This window comes from Grammomys surdaster, unplaced genomic scaffold (assembly GCF_004785775.1).
Source record: "Grammomys surdaster isolate TR1022 unplaced genomic scaffold, NIH_TR_1.0 125476, whole genome shotgun sequence".
In the NCBI taxonomy this organism is placed as follows: domain Eukaryota; kingdom Metazoa; phylum Chordata; class Mammalia; order Rodentia; family Muridae; genus Grammomys; species Grammomys surdaster.
In genome coordinates this window covers 830,189-851,358 of record NW_021620336.1, presented here as the reverse complement: position 1 = coordinate 851,358, position 21,170 = coordinate 830,189, and the positions used below count along the sequence as shown (strand labels likewise).

At 38.1% G+C, this 21,170-nt stretch overlaps 1 protein-coding gene and 1 pseudogene across 1 annotated transcript in view; both read left to right on the top strand.

The window, feature by feature from the left end:
* Cd109 (CD109 molecule) overlaps window positions 1-21,170 on the top strand; it is a 98,752-nt gene that overhangs the window by 45,974 nt on the left and 31,608 nt on the right. Inside the window, exons 11-19 of the mRNA XM_028786343.1 lie at window positions 583-684; window positions 772-834; window positions 2,297-2,473; window positions 4,215-4,367; window positions 6,038-6,112; window positions 6,533-6,593; window positions 16,004-16,145; window positions 16,788-16,905; window positions 19,966-20,079. Of these exons, the coding sequence (XP_028642176.1) occupies window positions 583-684; window positions 772-834; window positions 2,297-2,473; window positions 4,215-4,367; window positions 6,038-6,112; window positions 6,533-6,593; window positions 16,004-16,145; window positions 16,788-16,905; window positions 19,966-20,079 (1,005 nt within the window). The remainder of the gene's footprint in view (window positions 1-582; window positions 685-771; window positions 835-2,296; window positions 2,474-4,214; window positions 4,368-6,037; window positions 6,113-6,532; window positions 6,594-16,003; window positions 16,146-16,787; window positions 16,906-19,965; window positions 20,080-21,170) is intronic.
* LOC114638006 lies at window positions 14,451-15,178 on the top strand (annotated as a pseudogene).

The following is a 21,170-nucleotide window of genomic DNA, read 5'->3' as shown; positions in this document are numbered from 1 at the left end:
AGAGAGAGAGAGAGAGAGAGAGAGAGAGAGAGAGAGAGAGAGAGAGACACAGAGAGAGAGAGAGGTTTTCTCCATGTAACAGCTCTGGCTTTCCTGGAACTTGCTTTATAGACCAGGCTGGCCTCAAACTTACAACGAAGATCCTCCTGCCTCTGCCTCCTGAGTGCTGGCATTAGAGATATGTGACACTACTTCAGGCTTGCTCTAGCTGATTTTTTGAGTCTTCTTTTGGTGGGTCAAGCAAGGTGTGATGTTTTTGTTTCTGTGTGAGCTTCATATGGGAAGGAGGAAAGGATCCATTTTACATTTAATTCTACCTTCTATGAGTATTTGTTTCTAAGTGAGGGCTATGCTTTCTTCTTCTGTCCTACAATGTCAAAGATCCACCCCCCTTTATATTTTAAAGCTGTCAAATTCTGTGTAGTACGACCTACAAAATGATGAGGAAAAAATATCTGGTGAGTGTGTTTTTGCATGAAAACAAAAATCAAAGAATCTGACTTTCCGTGATTGTTCAGCACTTAACGTTCCTTCTCAGTTCACTAAAGCTGGACACTCATAGTATCGTTTCTTCTGTTGCAGGCTTCTTTTCTTGATAGTGCAAGTTCTGTGGAAGTCCACAGCATGTTCACCTCTCCTAGTAAGACATACATCCAGCTTAAAACCAACGATGACAATATAATGGTAATACTTGTGACTCACTTGCGAATTGCAGCCTGATTTGATATTCTTATAATTGGGGTGTACATATTAATTAATATTTTTTTCTAGGTGGGATCACCTTTTGATTTGATGGTTAGTGGCAACAAGGAATTCAAGGAATTAAGCTATATGGTAATTTCTTTATTTTAAAGTTTTCTTTATTGATTTACTATTTTCTCTCTCTGTGTGTATGTGTGCATATGTGTAATGTGTATGTATGAATGCAGGTACATGTGTGTCATGGCATGTATGTGGAGGTCAGAAAGAACATTCAAAAGTCAGTTTACTCTTTCTATCATCGATTCCAAGGGTTAAACTGAGGTCATCAGGCTTGTGTGCAAGCATAATCACCCACCTGGCTTTCTCTCAGGGTAGTGATTTCTCAGAGTTTTTAAGTTTATGATCTGTTACAGTTTCATCTTGAGTAATATTTACCTTACGTCTTCATCAGACTTACTAACTTGTTATAGATTATTCTACTCTTTTTATTATGTAATCAGCTTTATTTCTTTGACTATATGTATCATTTAAAATAGATAATTAAATTTCTATTTACCAAGAACAAAACAAAATGTAAATTTCTAGTATACAGACAACATGGATTCCTTGGTGAAAATTATGAAATATAAGAAAGAAAATAAAACTCACCACCTTGGCCCTGTAGTTTGCTAACCAAACCCTCCTGTTAGCGCTCTGTATTTCTTTCCATCAGATACTAGGTTCCAAGATAAAGAAATGGTTAGTGCAAGTAAGGGCTTTCTCAGAAATGACCCTGATCGCACAGACCAAGCTCAGTGTTGGGCTGATGAAATGGCTCAGTGGCTAAGAATATGTACTGCTCTACAAAGACCTGAATTCAGAGTGGAACATGGAGCTCACAACCACCTATAACTTTAACTCCAGGGGATTTGAAGCTTCTGATCTCTATGAGTATCTGTACTTAAATACACAACCCCCCATACAGAAACAGATTCAGACACATCATTAAAAAATACCAAAATATTAATGTAATGTATTAATATAAAAAAGTACCTCTCTCAATAGATGAAGAAAAAAGGTTTTGATATCCACACTTGTATGTTAAAAATACTCAGTGATGTTTTATTGGTGGGAATTACCCAATTTGACAAAGGACAAATAATAAAAACTTAAAAAATATGGTCAATGCATTAGGGGCTAGATAGAGCAGTTACCTTAATTTAGTCATTCTACAAATGCACCGAAATGTTGCACTGTGTTCCATAAACATCTACAGATATTATGTGCCAATTGCAAAAAAAAAAAGAAATAAAAATAACATTTGTAAGGGATGACATGAATTGTCTTTGTTTTAATATCATTTTGTTTTTTAAGTTATATAGATTTTTTTGTCAATATAACTTATTTTTCATTGATTCATTGCTGGTCTTAACAATCACAACATCTATTTTTTGTTGAAATCTGACTATCTCAAAACTAATCACAGATTTTTGCCTGTAAAAAGGTTATGAATATAATTTAAGAACTTATCCTAAAAATTATTATAAATATAATATTGAAATATGACAATCTTTAGAAAATTTCACTCTTATTTTTTTTAAATTTTTTTTTTTAGGTAATATCAAAGGGACAGTTGGTGGCCGTAGGCAAACAAAGTTCAAGAACTTTCTCTTTAACACCAGAAGATTCCTGGGCTCCAAAGGCCTGTATAATTGCGTACTATATTGCAGGGGATGGGGAAATTATAAATGATATTCTAAAAATCCCCGTTCAGCTTGTTTTTAAAAATAAGGTAAGAATTAAGGTGATGATGTTTAAAACATCATTGTAGTGACATCTGAGAAATGTAATATTTCTTTACAAACGAATCAGCTATCCACGTTGCCTAGAAACTTGTATTACTCTCTATATCCAGAGGAAGTATATTTTCATATTAAGTGCTACGGTTATTTGTCAGCTGTGATTCCTGGCTCTAAGACTTTAACTCAAATTCAGCAAAGTCATTTCAGTATTTTTAAAAAATAGTTGAGCCAATATTGCTCTGCCTGAAATTCCAGTGGTGACATGGACCATGTGTGTGTGGACCTTAGTGTGGTAATGAGGTAAGTGTAGAGAACAGGGCCATTGGAGATGCGTGTGGAACCAGGGCGAGGTTTTGGATTGTCTACTCCATCATCTGGAAGCTAACAGGGACAAACTTTCAGTAATCGTGATGTCTTGCTTTTGAGTATCTGGGTGGAGCCCTGTCTCTAGTGCACCAGTATTGGGGTACCTCTTAGCCTGATAACCAGCTTGCACAGGAGGCCACCTCAGCCCCAGCTCTGACAAGAAACCCATTGTGATCATCTCAAAGATGTCAGAAAGAGCCTTTGGTCTCACCGCTGCCTTGACCTGCCTCAGAATCAGTTTCAGTGTTGTGATTTGTAGAGTATAGTTCTCAATATTACCTTTAAAATTGGTGAAGTGTTGTATTCATGTTTTCTTTTGTTTAAAATAATGTATTTTAACTTTTTCTATATGATAGAGAGTCTAAGTCTGTGCATTCTAAGCAAATGTGCTAATACTGAACTGCACCCCAGCCCCGAGTAACCCTAACTTTCTCTAAGTATATTATAAACTTCTATTTTTGAATCTTATGAAATTTTTTTTAAGAAGTAGCAATATATTTTCTTAGTGTCTGTCAAAGATTCACCTTATAATAACCATGTTAAATGGGTGAATTTTAGAAAGGAATTATGGATGCTTAAATAAGGAGACACATCTCTAGGGACCAGGTATGAAGCTAAGTGCAGGGTGTAAGATTACCCACGACGAGGAAGCAGAGTCTATTAAAGGATGTTTTCAAGAAATATTTTTTGACAAATTAAATAGAAAATTTCAATTTCATTTTCAAAAAGATACTTTCTCTGGTCTTTATATAATGATGATCAAAACGACTAAAGTGAAAGATCAGTTAGGGACCACACAGAGGAGGAAGCCAGCCTTATTAATAGTTCAGTCACTTAGAGCGAACTTCTGGATGGGCAGTGTAATCCAGGGTGCAGTTTGCTTTTAGGACTGAGCTGGATGACATGGAGGTCCTCAGCAGGATTGGAACTTTCCCTCATGGCAGAGAAATGGTCTTTATGAGCTATTAGTTGGATCAGAGTTTGTGTACCATAAAGATAGGTGAAGTTCAAGGAGCCATGGAGAGAGTAGAGGGAGTTGAGGATTGCTTGGGACCTACAGTAGTTTTCCTTTCTGCCTCTTCATTTAGATGGTAGGCTTCCCCAGGGATTTTAGATATGACTGTCCTGTGTTTAGCCTGAGGACTGAGAACTAAAAAACGGAGAAAGGAAGGGAGCAAGGTAGAGAGGCGAAGAATAATCTGTGCTTGTACCACATGGAGATGTTTCATGGATCACAACCATGTGGGAGTTTAAAATAAAAAATTCCATTCCTTAGGGAAAATTGTGGACCAAGGCAGAGGTAGCATCAATGGGTTTTGAGCCATTTGATCTGGAGAAAATTAAATTAGTTTTACCTTTTCTTAGGTAAAGCTGTTTTGGAGTAAACCTAGAGTCAAGCCATCTGAAAAGGTCTCTCTCAGGATCTCTGTGACACAGTCGGACTCCCTGGTGGGGATTGTAGCTGTTGACAAAAGTGTGAAATTGATGGAAAACTCCAACGATATCACAATGGAAAACGTGAGTTTAATTTTCTCTTGTTCGTGTGAAAAGTATTGTTAAAAGAAAAAAAGAAACTATTGCATTACCTTAAAGATTTAAAGCAAATTCATTAGTCCCTCTGAATAGTAACAGGTGATAATAGAAAAACCTTTGAAAGGAAAGTAGCTGCCTTCTAGTATGAGTTGGGCAGAAGTACACATATCTTTTAAATTTACTTTCTTTTGGTATCTATTATTATTTTTAATATCTATTATTAGCTTTCAGATCTTAAGTTTTGCTCTTATTACTAATTATATATATTACAAATACTTCCTTGAGTCCTTTTTTGTATATTTAATTATATGTATTGCTAATATATATAATTGTATATAATATATACTCCTTGTATCCTTTATGTATATTTACTGTGCTTTAAAAATTTTAATTTGTTTTAATATTATTTACATTTTTCTCTAGGTCTAGGATTTGATGACAGCTTTTTTCTGAGAACTTTTGAATTCTATGAGGTGTGTGTGTGTGTATGTGATCTTAGAAATTCAACCTAGGACATTTTACCATGCTAGGCCACTGAGGTACATGCTATGGTTATTTGTTTTATTATTAATTGTTATTACTAGTTTTTTTGAGACAGGGTTGCTTTGTGTGTTCTTGGTTGTCCCCAAACTAGCTCTGTAGACCAAGCTGATCTCAAACTCATAGAGATCTGCATGCCTCTGTCTCTCAAGTGCTGGGATTAAAGGTGTGCTCCACCATCACCTGGCTTTATTATTATTACTTGAGACAGATTCTTACTATATGACACTGACTGTTCTCAAACTCATGGTTCTCCTGCCTCAGCCTCCCAGGTTATAAGCATGTGTAACCACACCTGGCTTTCTTGTGCTGATTTTAAGTTCTAGAAGTGACTTTGCCATTCTTCTGTCACGTGAGTCTTGTCCTCTAACCTTCTGACTGTTGTGAATATTGCCGCAGTGAACATTGGTATAGAAACACCCCCTGAGTCTTTGCTTTCAGTTCTTAAGAGTATATATCTAGGTGTAGACTTCCTGGGTCTCATTCTGATCCTATGTTTATCTTTTTGAGGAAAAGAGAAAGAACTTTTATCAATCCTTTTAGCATGTTTTGCCCATTCTTACTAGCAGTATCCTTAAAAACAGTTGGATTGCTAAAGTAATACCTGCAAGTATCCCATTATTTAAAAAAAAAAAAAACAAACCTCCTACGGGTGCAATTCTGATGCTTTGATTACCAGCAAAGCTGAGCAGTTTTCTGAATATTAGTAGCTTATATTTACTCTTTTGTGAATTTAAGTGACTGGCTTTTTATGGAATGTGTGTTAACCCTCTTCACTTGAGCCTGCTTGTCTCTGCTAAGAGTCAGTTTCAGTGCTGACCTCTATGTGTTGATCACGTGAGTCTGTGACACTTTGGTTCCTCTCAGGAAATCCTTAAGTCTATAGTTATAAGGAACTCTGTATTACTGAGCAGTGTAAACATAATTTCAAATAAGAACTGTAATTGTGGTTGGTTGAATGTGATAATCATCTGTTTGTTTGTGGTTCCTTGATTTGTGCTATTTTCAAGTTGAGTGAACATGAGGACTGCATACTGCGTTACTTCTAAGAAAAGAGTGGCAGGAAGGATGGATGGATGCAAATCCATTCACTGTGTGTCTTCTCTTCTGTGCAGATGGTCCATGAACTGGAACTTTATAACACAGAATATTATCTAGGCATGTTTATGAACTCCTTCGCCGTATTTCAGGTATGTATAGTTGGATGATAGTCTGAAAAGATATTAGCATCTTTTGCCATTATAAACCATTTTATAATTACTTATCATGATGGAGACTAACCTCTATTGGAGGCATGACTGAAATTCACTGCCCCATATGTCTAATCAGAGTAGAGAAATACATCCTTTCAGTTTTAAAAACCAATGGAAAAATTTACCCATTCACTGTTAGATTAGTGGAATTGTCATTAACCACACTTTAAAAATATTACTATACTTGACTTTGAGAAGGCTGTTTTTATGACTGTGTGAGAGGAGAAAGGAGGAATTAAACACACACACATACATACATGCATGCACACTACGTTCTCTATGATTAGAGAACATTTAAACTTTGATTTTGATTTTATTTTAGTTAACATTTTTTTAAATTATCTTTTTCTTTTCCAGGAATGTGGTCTCTGGGTGTTTACCGATGCAAACCTTGTAAGAGATAACATTGATGAAGTTTGTAAGTAAAGCCTTAGAACATGCTTAACTGGTTGTATTTTACACGCTTAACTGGCTGTATTTTACATGCTTAACTGGTTGTATTTTACACGCTTAACTGGCTGTATTTTACATGCTTAACTGGTTGTATTTTACATGCTTAACTGGCTGTATTTTACACGCTTAACTGGTTGTATTTTACATGCTTAAGTAGTTGTACTTCATCTCACGTATTGCGTAACACCTGTAATGGGACAAGGACTTTCTAGGTCAACATGACTACTATGTGCTAAAGTGTTTGCATTTTATGAACTGTGGAAGTTTGTGTGAGGATAGCAGGGAATGTTGCGTGGGCTCCTGACTACATTTCTGAAACGCATGCTTTTCTGTTGTTTTCTAAGGTAGGGTTTATAGTTTGGGATGTATTGGATAATCCTGTGGGTCTAATTTGTGTTGCAAACTGTGCTGTTATCTTAGAATTAGTTAAAAGGAACAAATTTTGAAGCATTTGCGTTCTCTAATTTTGTTATCTTGGCGGTTTATGGCTTATTATCACCTCTGTGTACTAAAATTATCAGTATACTTAAGTTTCATCATCATAGTTTCTATCCTACACAACTTTCCAAATCTGTCTATCCAGTTTCACTCACAACTTAAAAAATGTTTTTAGACTTATTTTATGTATATGAGTGTTCACCTCTATGTATCTTTATGTAACAGTGTTTTTTAAAAAGAGATTTATTTTATGTATATGAGTACACTGTCTTCATGCATACCAGAAGATATTTGTGAGCCACCATGTGGTTGCTGGGAATTGAACTCAGGACCTCTGGAAGAGCAGGTAGTGCTCTTAACCTCTGAGCCATCTTTCCAGCTCCCCACTTACAACTTTTTTCTGTTGTCCCCCTCTCTCTATAGTTCTGTCTGATGCTCACTGCAGCACTGTCTGTTGTCAGTAATGTTTGTGTCCTTCACATTGGTGGGCTCACAAATATAATTTTAAAAATGATTTCTTTATTGAACATTTATAGACTTAACTCTTGTTCTTGTATAGTATAATAACTTCACACCATTATATTATGTTATTATATTATACGCTATTATATGATACTAGTTATCAGAAGTAGTATAGTGGTGATTTAAAGTGTATGGGAATATGTAGGTTGTCTGAAACACTACACTGCTTTGTTTGTAGGACTTAAGTGCTTAGAGATTTTGGCATCCAACTTGGATGCTGGGGTAGGGCTGCACATATTGTATCCTTGGCTGAGAATCTTCTACCTTTTTCACTACAAGAGTGAAACTTCTACCTCAATAGCAAATATGACTCTGGACAGCTACCCAAGTGATGGACATCTATTTCTCTTCTTCTGACTCAGAATATGTAGCTACACAGGGGTCAAGGTGTTCTCGGCCATCTTATAGGCTTATACATAATTCCTCTTTCTCTGAAAAGTGTCACAGTGCTTAAGAAAAAAGCCTGTTGTCATATATTACTGGCCTTGACTCAGGAATTGTGGCTCTAAGGACTGAAGAAATGGTTCAGTAGTTAAGAGCATTCTCTGCTCTTCCAGAGGACATGAGTTTGATTCCCAGCACCCACCTAGCACCACAGTGGCTTACAATCACCTGTAACTACAGTTCCAGGGGATCCAATGTCCTTTTCTGGTCTCTGTATACACTGTGTGTACATGACACACAGACATACATGCAGGCAAAACCGCCCATACACATAAAAACAATAGAGTATGACCCAGGGCAAATTGGTCAAGCTTTCAAGCCTCCAGTTTCTCCCTTTCACATAGATTTAATAATATTATGTGTTTTGGTTATTCTGTATTGAACAGCTTCATACAGTGTATTAAGATGTTCCACACATGGTTAATACTTTGTCAACTTTCCATTTATCTTACCTATTAGGTTGAGATCATCTATTCACTATTCGATGAATGGCAATGAAATTAAGTGCATACCTAGCATGTGAGAGGCAGTGGGGGTTCCACATTGGGCTGAGGGGGCAGACGGAGACACAAAGATGGCTGTGCCAGGGCCATGATGGGGAGGCACAGCTGCTACAGGAACACTGAAGGGCACCGGGGCAGGGCAGAGCTGTCTCTTAACTCATTTTTCAAATTTTAAGTTTTTTGTTTTCTTCATTTTTAAAAATTAATTTTTGAAATTATATCATTTCCCCCTTCCTTTCCTCCTTTTAGACCCTCTCATAGATCTCTCCTTTCTTGATCTTTTTAAAATATGGCTTCTTTTTTCATTTTGTGTGTGTGTGTATTTCTAAATACATAAATGCAACCTTCTTAATCTTTATAATGTTACATATGTAGACATATGTAACATTATCAATTTATATATAAATATATATGTTTTCATAGGTGACCATTTAGTATTGGATAACTCTTCTTTGGGGAAGACTATTTTTCCTGCTCTCAGCATTTCTTAATGGCTTTGTGTAGGGTTGAGGCCTCCTGGGCTTTTCCCTGTCTGTATTATTCTTGTTGTCTTGCTAAGGCGGTCATATTGCTGAGACTATGGGTGTAACTTCTGACATTCCTAGAAGACACAATCTCACTTCCTGTTCCTCTGGCTCTTCCAGTCTTTTCACATTCTCCTTTGTGAAATGTTCCCCAAATCTTAGATGCAAGAGTTATACTGTAGATGTATCAGTTGGAATAAGGCTCCACAACTTTGCATTGTGATTGGTAGTTTTCAGTAGTGGTCTCTTGCCCACAACTAGTGTGTTGTGGTCCCAAGAGTAGATCCACATTAACAGGACACAGGGAGTACACAGTCATAGTCAGCAAATGCACACTTTATTCAAAGTTTCAGCATCTTTTCTATAAAAGACAAAATAAAGATTTCCCCACAGTTTCCAGTTTCCACCAGGTGCTGTTTGCCTAGCAACAGCTTGTCTTGTTTCAGTGACCCAAACCTCCTTGCAGATTGAGAAATCTGTCAGCAGTCCAACTCTTAGATGTGTTGTATAATTAAAAACAGTTGTTTTCTCTTGAGAAAAGGATCACAAAGGTCGTTTCCTCAGGTTTGCAGCTTACTTGTGAGAACACCAGGATTCTCTTCATGAGAAAGTATGCTTCCTATGTCTCAGTCTGCTGAGAATGACAAAGACCTGAGGTTGCCTCCAAGCTGGCAAGCTGGGAGCAGTCTCCTCATGCCATTTCCCTACAGTCTCTGTCTATTGCAAAGAGAACTGTCCTTGATGAGGAGTGAGGACTACACCTATCTGTATATATAAGGACAAACACTTAGAATGTGATTAGGGGTTATGTTGGTTTAGTAAATGGAGCAGTTGTAGGTTCTCTTCTAAGCCCCGTGACCTCACTAGCCCTGGGTAGTTGGCTAGGTTTCCAGTACCCAGGCATGATTTCCCTCTTGTTGAAACGTTCTTTTTATTATTATTAATTTTATTTATTTACATCCCAGATGTTGCCTCTCTCCAAGTGCCCCCTGGAAGAGTTCTTCCTCTATACCTCCTCTCCTTTGCCTCTGAAAGGGTGTTCCCCCTGCCCCCTCCCCCAACACTGTCTCCCTGAGACATCCTCTACAGGATTAGGCACATCCTCTCTCACTGAGGACAGGCAAGGCAGCTCTCTGCTACGTAAGTGCCAGAGGCCTCAGACCAGCTTTGGTTGGTGGTTTAGTCTCTGGGAGTTCCCAGGAGTCTGGGTTAGTTGACATTGTTCGTCTTCTGAAGTAAATGTTTAAATCGGCCTCTGGCTCAGGCCGACTAATTAAGCTGAAGCGGCTCTGCCTAGCCCAGCCGCCATGTTTCTCGGTCCGAGGCCATGTGTGTGCTGCAGCTAGAAATGGCCAACTAGAAACACCAGCCCTGCCACCCATGAGACGCCAGCGTGGGAGATGGCTCAGTCTCCCATGTTGTCTCTGCAAGGCTGGGCATTGCCCAGGCCATCCCGCCATCCACATGGGCTCAGTAGAAAGATGAGACTCTAATGCTTAAGGATTAATCAAAGGCTTTATATATTTGGTAAAGCTCAATAACAATATGCCCATACAGAGAGTTGTTTCCCAATTAGCTAACCTAAATAAAAGTAGTTACCTGCACTGCTCTCCATACCTGCGTGGCTTTCCATCCTTCGATATCTCTCGTTCTCCTCTCTTGTTTCCTAGCTCCTCCTCTTCCTTTTCCTCCTCCTTACTCTTCCTCTTCCTCTCCTAACTCCTCCCACCCTAGCTCCTCCTACAGTCTTCCTATGGGGTTATCATCTCCTTCTGTTCCTTCAGTCCTTCCCCAAACTTACACAGGGGTTCCCAACCTCAGTCCAATGCTTGGCTGTAATTATCTGCATTTGTCTCAGTAAGCTGCTGGTAGAACCTCTCAGAGGACAGCCATGCTAGGCTTCTGTCTGCAAGCACAACATGGCTTCACAAGTAGTGTTAGGGTTTGGTACCCACCTGTGTGATGGATGCCAATTTAGGCTGGTCTCTGGATAGCCTTTCCTTCATTCTCTGCTTTACATTCTTATGTACCAAAGCAGCAGCAAGCCTGATGCGGCAGCAAGGAGAAAAGACGACTGTGTGCCTGTGGCTGCATTGGCACACTAAACTCCCTTGAGACTGAGAACGTAGTCTTGGTGCTAGGTGGTAGATGTGGATTCTCTTTATGTGAGCATTCAGCTTCCCTAGCATCACTTGTTAACGATCACTTCTCCAGTGTTTGTTTTTGGCAGCTTTGTCAGACATTCTCTAGTACTTTTATCATGTTCGATTTTTGTCACAGACTTTTTTTTTGCATCTGTTGAGGTGATCAAGTGGACGAAGCATGCATTGCTCCAGGCTCTTCTGGCTTTCAAAATTTCTGTTGTCAAATCAACTGTTATTCTGATGATTTTCCTTTATATGTGACTCATGTTTTTACTTTTGCAGCTTTCAATCATCTGCCTTTATTCTGTAGACTTAGCGTTTTAACAATGATCTGCTGTGAGGATTTCCTTTCCTGTCTTGTCTCTTTGGTATTCTGTGTGCTTCTTGTATAGGCATGTGTAGATCTTTCCTTACCTGGGAGGAGTTTCCTTCTATGCTAGAAGATTTGGTGAATGCTGTCAACTTGGAATTCATGTTTTAGGTGTACAGAAGGACACTCGGAAGCAGAGTAGATATGTCTCTTAAGTATGTTTAAAAATTTTTTGCTTACTGCTTTAAAATTTTAATTAATCAGCTTTACACCTCAATCACCGCTTCCCCTTCCCCTTCTCTTCCCAGTCTTTCGCGCTCCTTTTCCCTTCCCCTATCTACCTCTACTCTCTTTCCCCTCAGAAAAGGGGAGGCCTCCCATGGATACCAAACCAACCAGTCTTGGCATATCAAGTTGCAGCAGGACTAGGTATATCTTCTACTATTGAGGCTAGAAAAGGCAGCCCAGTTAGAGGAAAGGTATCCAAAGGCAGGCAATATAGTCAGAGACAGCCCCTGCTTCTGCTATAAGGGTCTGACATGAAGACCCAGGTGTACTGCTGTTACATATGTGCAGAGGACCTTGGTCCATGCCAAGCATGCTCCCTGGTTGGCAAGTTCAGTCTCTGTGGCTCCTATGAGCCCAAGTTAGTTGATTCTGAGGGTTTTCTTGTGGTGTCTTTGACCCCTCTGGGTCCTTTGATCCTTCCTCCTCATTTTTCCATAGAATTTCTCATGCTCACGCTAATGTTTGGCTGTGGGCCTCTGCAGTCTGTTTCCGTAAGTTGCTGGGTAAAGCCTCTCAGATGAGGGTTATGTCAGGCTCCTGTCTGCAGGCATAGCAGGATATCATTAATAGTGTCAGGGGTGGGCTCTCTCTTATTGCATGAGTCTCAAGCTGGGCCAGTCATTGGTTGATCATTCCCTCAATTTCAGCTCCATATTTAACCCTGGACATCTTTTAGGCTGGACAAATTGTGGGTTGAAGGTTTTGTAGCTGGGTTGGTGTCCCAATCCCTCTATTGGGAGTCTTCCTGGTTACAAGAGACTGTTCCATATCTCCTATTGCTAGGAGTCTCAGCTAAGGTTATCCTCATAGATTCCTGGGAATTTCCATTGCTCTAGGTTTCTGACTCCTCCCAGAGATGCTCCCCCTATCCTCATTCCTGTTGTCTCTCCCAGTACTCTCTCCTCCTGACCTCCAACTTATTTGATCCCTCCTGTTCCTATCCCTCCCCCTCCCCCAACTGGTCCCTTTTCTTCATCCATTCCTGACATCTATTCATTTTCCCTTCTCAGTGTGATTTAACTTTCTCCCTTTGATGCCTCTTTGTTACTTAGCTTTTTTGAATCTGTGGATTGTAGCATGATTATCCTGTACTTTATGGCTAATGTTCAATTATGAGTACATACCATGTTTGTCTTTCTGGATCTGGGTCATCTCATTCAGGATATTTTCTAGTTCCATTTAGTTGTCTGCCAATTTTATGATGTCATTGTTTTTAATAGCTGAATAGTATTCCATTGTGTAAGTGAACCTCATTTTCTTATTCATTCTTCAGTTGAGGAACATCTAGGTTGTTTCCAGTTTCTGGCTATTACAAATAAAGCCACTACGAACATAGTTGAGCAAGTGTCCTTGTGGGATGGTGAAACATTTTTTGGGTATATGCCCAGGAGTGGTATAGCTGGGTCTTGAGGTAGAACTATTCCCAATTTTCTGAGAAACCACCAGATTGATTTACAAAGTGGTTGTATTCTTTGACAATTTTATACAATGTGTTTTGATCATTATCTTCCCTTTCTCCAACTTCCCTCATATCTACTCCTTTTTCTATGGACCTACTCAAATTTGTGTCTCTCTCCCCCCGCTTTTGTTCAAGTTATGTTGCCCATACATTCTGGGATCTGGGATTTTGCACTGGAGTGGTTGACTTACCAAGGGATACACTATTAAGGAATACTGACTTTCCTTCCAGAAGCTATTAGTTGCCAAAGTATCTCCTCAGCTATGGTTGGGACCCCTCTCCATGTTGGGTTGTACTGGCTTGAGCTTGCATAGGCCTTGTTCATGTTGTCATAGCTGCTTTGAGTCCATATTTGCAGCTGCCCTGTTGTATCTGGAAGACACCATTTCTTTGTGATGTTCTGTTACCTATGGCTCTTACACTCTTTCTTTCCCATCTTACACAATGATCTCTGAGCCTTTGGGAGGAAGGGATATAATATAGATGTCTTATTTAGGGCCAGGAATTTCACAATCTTTTATTCTCTGTATCTTGACCAGTTGGGGGTTTTGGTGTTATTCATTATCTACTGCAAATAGAAGTTTTTCTGATGAAGACTGAGAGATGGTTTAATCTAGGATTCAAAACTAACATCCAAAAATGAGAGCAAGCATGGAGTATTTTCTGCTGAAATTCTTTTCATCATCCAGATTCCTTGTAAATTTAACTATTTTTTATTTAATAGACCTTATGTATTATCCTTTCTGTTTATTGAAAATTTTTATCTTCTCTATAGGTTATAAAAATATTTAATTGCAGTCATCTTTACAGCTTTGGTACCTACCACACTGTGATGTAATTTTCTTTATATTATATTTTAAGTTAATTTTTTTTGAGACAGGGTCTCTCTACATAGCATTGGCTATCATGGAAATTGGCTGGCATTGAATTCACAGAGATTGACCTGCCTCTACCTCCTGAGTACTGGCGTTATTGGCGTGCACTACCACGCTGGCTCATAGTTTGCAATAATTTTAGACTTACAGAAAAATTGAAAAAAAAAAAGATAGATGACCCAAATGTCTTGATATCCACACACATTTGTTTAAATGTAAATTCCAACCAATGGATTAACTATAATGTCCTAGGCTGAACAAAGCCAATGGCAGTCAGCACCAAGGAGCTTTCAAAGAAGAGTATAAAAAACAAAGATGATCATGGCAGCTCGGACCAGTCAGAGGGCCTTGGCGAGGGTGGCATCGGGGTGCCGTCCGAAGTCCATCATCGTGACTGAAGCCCCGGCGCGGGGGTCTATGCGCAATGTCCGATACTTTTCTCCCTGTGGTATACTGATGAACAGAACCCTTCCACCATGCGCCTCAGTTTTCCCAAAGGAGATCTGTGCAAGAATCTTCTTCAGAATCACTGCACCATTAGTAAATAAACAAAAGGAGTATTCAGAGAGAAGAATTATAAGGTACTCAATGCAAGAAATGTTTGATGTTGTATCAGGAATGGAGGATTATAAGCATTTCGTTCCTTGGCGTAAAAAATCAGATATAATATCAAGGAGATCTGGATATTGTAAAACCCGATTAGAAATTGGGTTTCCACCTGTTTTGGAGCGATACACATCAATAGTAACCTTGGTAAAACCGCATTGGTAAAGGCATCTTGTACTGATGGGAAATTTTTCAATCATTTGGAGACTATTTGGCGTTTTAGCCCAGGTCTTCCTGGCTATCCAAGATTTTGTACCTTGGGTTTTTCAATTTCTTTTGAATTCCGCTCCCTTCTGCACTCTCAGCTCGCTACATTGTTCTTCGACGAAGTCGTGAAACAAATGGTAGCGGCCTTTGAAAGAAGAGCATGGAAACTCTATGGTCCAGAGACAAACGTACCTCGGGAATTAATGCTTCATGAAATTCACCACACCTAAGAGGAAAATAAGAGCTGCCTCCACCTACTCTTGACTAGTTTGTTCACTTTCAGGTAGTCCTTTTGCCATCCATTGAGAAGTCAGAAAGCATTTGTTAAACGTGCCTTGATTCTAAGCCCGCTCCATTGAAAATTTGCACATTGAATATGGACCCACTTATACATAGAATTATTTCTTCAATCAAGTGTAACTCTTAAGTAACATGTACATTTCCAGGCTCCTTCTGCCTTTTTAATAATGGATGTCATCACTGTTGCTAGGATAGCACATTCCTCATTTGAGTACACAGATGAACAAGTCTTTTAATTCTCACCTTACATGAAAGGTTAGCTGAGATACAATGTGTGTTACATTTACCATATCATGTTTAAGTTATTAGGTTCAGAGTATTTGTAACTTATTGTTATTGGGCATGCCATACAGCTTAGGGTATTTGAGTAATCATATATTTAACATTAAAACTTTGATTTAAAGTAAAAAAAAAGAAGAGTATAAAAAAATCATAGGTGGGTTCAAAATGTGATTTAACTTTAATAATTTAAAATTAAATAAAGTAGGCAACTAATATCTAAGTTTTCAGCTATTGGTTATTGTATCAGAGGAGACTGAAAGAATATTTTGAGTTCTGAGTTCACTGTTTATGTAGTTTTGGTAAGTCCTATGGCTTATCTGTTGTCTGTGATGCTTCTTCAGAAAACAAGAGAGTGGGACAAGATAAGTTCTGAACTTCATTTTGCTGCAAGGTCTCGGGTCTCAGCGGCCAAGCTTGCAATCCTTTCTGTCCAGTGCTCTTCCTTTCCCCACTATGGTCCATGTTTATTGCAGACGATACTGAAGACTATGCCGAGCGCTTTGCGGAGGAAAATGAGGCAAACCTGGTTGATTTTGAAGACGATTCTTCATTTAGCAATTTACATGTCAGAAAGCATTTTCCAGAATCATGGATTTGGCTAGACTCCTACATGGGGTAAAGTTCTGTAAAGTTCTCTGTCCATTTATGTTTCCCTTAGTGTATATCTAGAATAATATTTTTCTACTTTAAAATGTATTTTAAGCATAAATCTTGTGTGTCAAGGAACTAAGCAGATGAGAGAGTTTGGGGTTTAGTGTGATCTCAATTGCCTCTAACTGTAGTGTTTGATTGAATCACAAGGATTGTGGCCACAGAGCATCATCAAGGAGAGGATGAGGCTTTATAAAAGGAAGGGCAAATTAAACTCCCGTGAAGTCTCCGAGCCTTTGTTGGAGGAAAACTCATAAGAGCTGATAGGGATACAGACAAAACTTGGTTAAGCACCCACAAACTTATCTGTAAATTGAGAGAGGAATCTTGGAGTAAAGCTTGAAAATACGTATTTAAAAACATTGTTGAAAATAGTAGTAGTCAATTGAGAAGGCATGAAGTTTGTAGGATGATTTTATTGGAGTGTGTGAAGTATGATATTATAAACTACTTCTTGAGAGATCGCGATGCTCAGTGACTTTAAACTTAGATACGTAAATGACATAAATGTAGAAATTAAAAATTTTTCTAATAATTGTTATGTTGACTTCTTTTGAATTATGTGAAATATTGGTTTTGTAATTTCTGTATTTGTGTTGACTTCAGATCTAAGGTTTACGAAGACTTTGAAGTTACTGTACCTGATTCCATCACTTCTTGGGTGGCTTCTGCTTTTGTCATCTCAGAAGATCTGGGTTTTGGGCTAACAACAGTTCCAGCAGAGGTAGAAAGAATATTGACTTGGGGGGAAGGGCTCAGAAATCTAATGAAACGAGGATCAGAAAATTATCAACTATCTATTACTTTATTGATCACGCTTTACTGTGACTTTACCTTTTTGCCTTCAATTGTGTCAACATCTTTGAAAGAATTAGTATAGTAGTGTTTATAAGTCTATCTATTTTTATTTTATGTGCATTGGTGTTTTGCCTGCACATATATCTGTGTGAGGGTGTCAGATCCCTTGGAACTGGAGTTACAGACAATTTGTGAGCTGCCATTTAGGTACTGGGAATTGAACCTGGGTCTTCTGGGAGAGCAGCTCTTAATCACTGAGCCATCTTCCCAGCCCTAAATTATTATTATTATTACGAACTTATTGCTATTATTGTTATTATTATTGTGTGAGTGTGTGTGTACCACAGCACACAGACATGGCAGTCAGAAGACAATTTGTGGATTCAATTCTCTCCAATTATGTTTATGCGAATTCTGGGAATGGGAATTGAACTCTGATTGCCAGACTTGGCAGTTGTCTAGCAAGTGCCTTTACCCATTGAGCCATCTGCTGGCCCTGTGTTAAATTGTTGAATCTGAGTTATATTAAATTGATAGATTTGGTCATAAGGTTAAAAATATTATTGCTTAAATTTTTTTTTTTTTACTTTTTACATTCTAGGTTTTTATTTCATTCTTTGAGCCAGAAGTCTTTTAGTCAAATCAGAAAATGCAGACACTGTTGAAGCTTTTTCCTTTGAAAATGAGGTCTCATATATATAAGAATGTATGTTTATAAACTCTCAGCATAAGATCATGATGTGGACCAAGTGATCTCCCCCTTTACTGTAGGTTGTAGTCAGCATTCAATGTTTTCATGCATGGAAGGAAACACTAGGGTAAAATGGAATGTTCTGTAAATGGTGCATATTTCTGAAATAATAAATGTGTAAAGGTAATTATAATTAATTAAGGAAAATGTGCCACACACTACTAAAGACAACCAATAATTTAGTAAATATATCTAAAACATTCAAATTTAGATAACACATAGTATTTTACAGAGTTTTTATATTTAAATTTTGTGTCACAGTTTGCTTATTTATCTTTTCCAACATTGTAAACCTGAATTTACTTTGTCACTTATTTGTAGGCATTTCTTCCTAATTTCCAACTCATCATTGCTATAGTGCTTATTATTTTTCAAAATTTCAATGTTGAATTAATTTTTATTTTATTACCAATTGTCACTATCTTTACTAGGACAAAGTTCCACATTATGATCAATTAAGGTAACTCAAGCCTTACTATGTTAAGTAAGACTGTCGATAAGCAATGCTGTCTATGCAATGAACTTCATTGCATAGATGTCAGGAATTTCCTTATTTAATCATTGTTGGAACCAGAAAACAGGTATCATTTGTATTATAACTTACTTTTAAGCTTGTAGTAACAGAGAAAATTCAGCCTCTTGGCTACATCAAGTGTAACATTTTAAAATTTTATACATACGAATGTTTTGTCCTTATCTATCTATCTGTACTGTATAAGAGTCTGGTGCCCAAGGAAGCTAGAAAAGGATGTTGGATCCCCTGGAACTGGAATTTTGAGATTACTTGTGAATGGATGCTGGGAATCAAATCTGGATTCTCCATATGAGCAGCAAGTGTTCTTAACCTGTTGACCATTCATTTTTCCAGCCCCTATTTTGTTATAAAGTTTATTATTGACCTAATAGCTTACAATGGCTGGGTTATTTTAAAGATGAGCACAATGTCTCAAGATGTTTCCTAGCAGGCCTTTCTTCATTCCTGTGCTCTAATTTCATCATACTTTGTTTCCAGTTACTAATAAGAATATAAGGATTGTGAATGGCCACAATCCAAAAGCTACCACTCCTTATTATACCAGAAAGCCTCTGTAACAGAGATTTTGTGTTGCCTTCTTAGGATCTAATAGTGAAATTTGTAGAAATATTAGTGCTTTGAGTTTGTATGTGGTATTATGGTGGAAGCCCAGGTCATTTAAACAGATGATTTATTTACACGAATGTCTAAGTAGTCAATATCTATATAGATATTTACATGACATTTTAAATTATAAGATCTGTTGAGTCAAATGCACCCAGCAACAAATCATATTTCTGTATCCCAAATATAAACCACACACAAATAATAAATAAGTCAAGAATCACAAGGAATACAAGACAGTAGTTGTTTATTGTTTGGGAAAGTTATAAGTGTTGTAAAGCTTCATGCCACAAAGTGCTGCTATTACCATTCAGCCACTGTAACAATCTAAAATGTTCAGTCTACAAATGTCTACATAAACCTGGCAGACATGTCCATCCTCTTGACCTTGTGAGGTGGTCTTGTCATCTACAAAGTTCATAGTTGAGAAGTGTGCAATCAAATTTCAAAAAAACTAAGCTTCTGACCCCTACCTCCATGCTTAATGTTATATTGGGCCATGTTCATGTTGGCTTTGTTGTATGTGGCTCACAGAGGCATGGGTTGGAGGCACAGGGCATGCCTACTAGAGACCACTGGCCTAAAGTAGCCAGGCTTATTTCAGGAAGCAGAGGAGGCATTCTGAATTGGCCACTCTGAGAGCTGGCCACTCACTGAAGTGAGTCTCTGGGACTGTTGGATTGGAAACTTTTGAAGCAAGTTATGAGTCAGTGCAATGTAACAGAATGTCAGCTTGTTTTGGTATCAGAGAGAATAGGTTATGGCTCCTTCACTTATAGTAGTTACAGAAATTTCTGAACATCATTTTTAAAAAATAAAATAGGAACTCAGCACCCTTATGGGGGGTCTAATGATTGTACAAATAACTTAGGAAGTGCTTGGTTACTATTAGGTCCTTAATACAGTACAGTAATTACTATGTTAAATAACAGCTTTCCATCATTCACTCTGTGTAAGCTGTTAACAGAGGATGGTTGATAGGCATGTGGACACCTCTAGGAGTTCCAGGCTGTAAAGATTCTGTGGATATTGCTCTTGTATATAATGTGAAACATTTTTATCTGAATCAAAGCATGTCATCATTGTGTTCTTTCTAGCTGCAAGCCTTCCAGCCATTTTTCATTTCCCTGAATCTTCCCTACTCTGTTATCAGAGGTGAAGAGTTTGCTTTGGAAGTATCCATAGTCAATTATTTGAAAGATACCACTAAGGTAATGTGTTCAAGGTTCTGTTGATTACTTACATTTTGGAACAAAATACAAGGATTGGTTGGAGTATGCATAGTACTTGAACATTTGTGTCTCCAAGCATTTTTTTGACTTACATGTGTTTTACTGGTTTTATCCTTTTAACTTGGTAATTTAAAAATTTAAGAAATGTTTAATTTATTTGAAAATTTCACACCCACATATAATAGAGTCTAGTTGAATTCACTTTAACCTTTCTTACCCTTCTTCTTCTCTCTCAAGAGGTTCCTCCTCCCACTTTCATGTCTTTTTCTCTTAATTTTATACTGTGGTCCACTTGCCTTTAACCAAGGCCACCCACATGAACATGTGTGTGGAGCTATTCACTGAAGTATAGACGGCTTTCTAGTGCCTACACCATTGAAGGCAATGACTCTCCCTTTCAGTCATTAGAACTTACAATAGTTCCTCAAGGATGGCTGGACCCTGTAAATGCTGTCCCCAGCTGTAAGTCAATGGGCTAAATCTTGGGATTAACCTTTGTTCATTGCTTTAACCAAGGCAGGGAACAGCAGTAGTTTATGGGTACAAACTTAAATACAGTGGGCCTTAGAACTAATCGGAGAGCACTTGGTTACCGCCATAATTGTTGCTCTGTTATTGTATCAGTGAGCATTTCTTGCCTGACAGATTGGAACTGTAGTATGCAAGATCCACATATGGGTAAGACCATTGATAATTTTTTTCCCGAAGTTGCCTACATAGCAGCTTTTGGCATTAGGAGAGCTAGCCAACAAGAAGGAAGCTTCTGCCTCAGGTGTAGCATTATTTGTCTTTGTAGTATAACTGAAGTGTATGTTATCTTCAGCAATAGGGTCTAGGCAACCAAAACAATGGCAATGACTAGCATTTTTTCTGGGGTCCTATGGAGTCTCCATGACTAACAACGCATAGGGAGGAAGCACACATCTGATACTCCTCCAAGAATTTTGTATGATGCTGGGAGATTGAAAGTATACATACTTTGTTAGTGATTTCTTCTGCTTATTAATGTCTGGGGTATATCATTAGAGTGTCTGCATATTAGTTTCCCAGAACACATCCTCCCGTTTAGC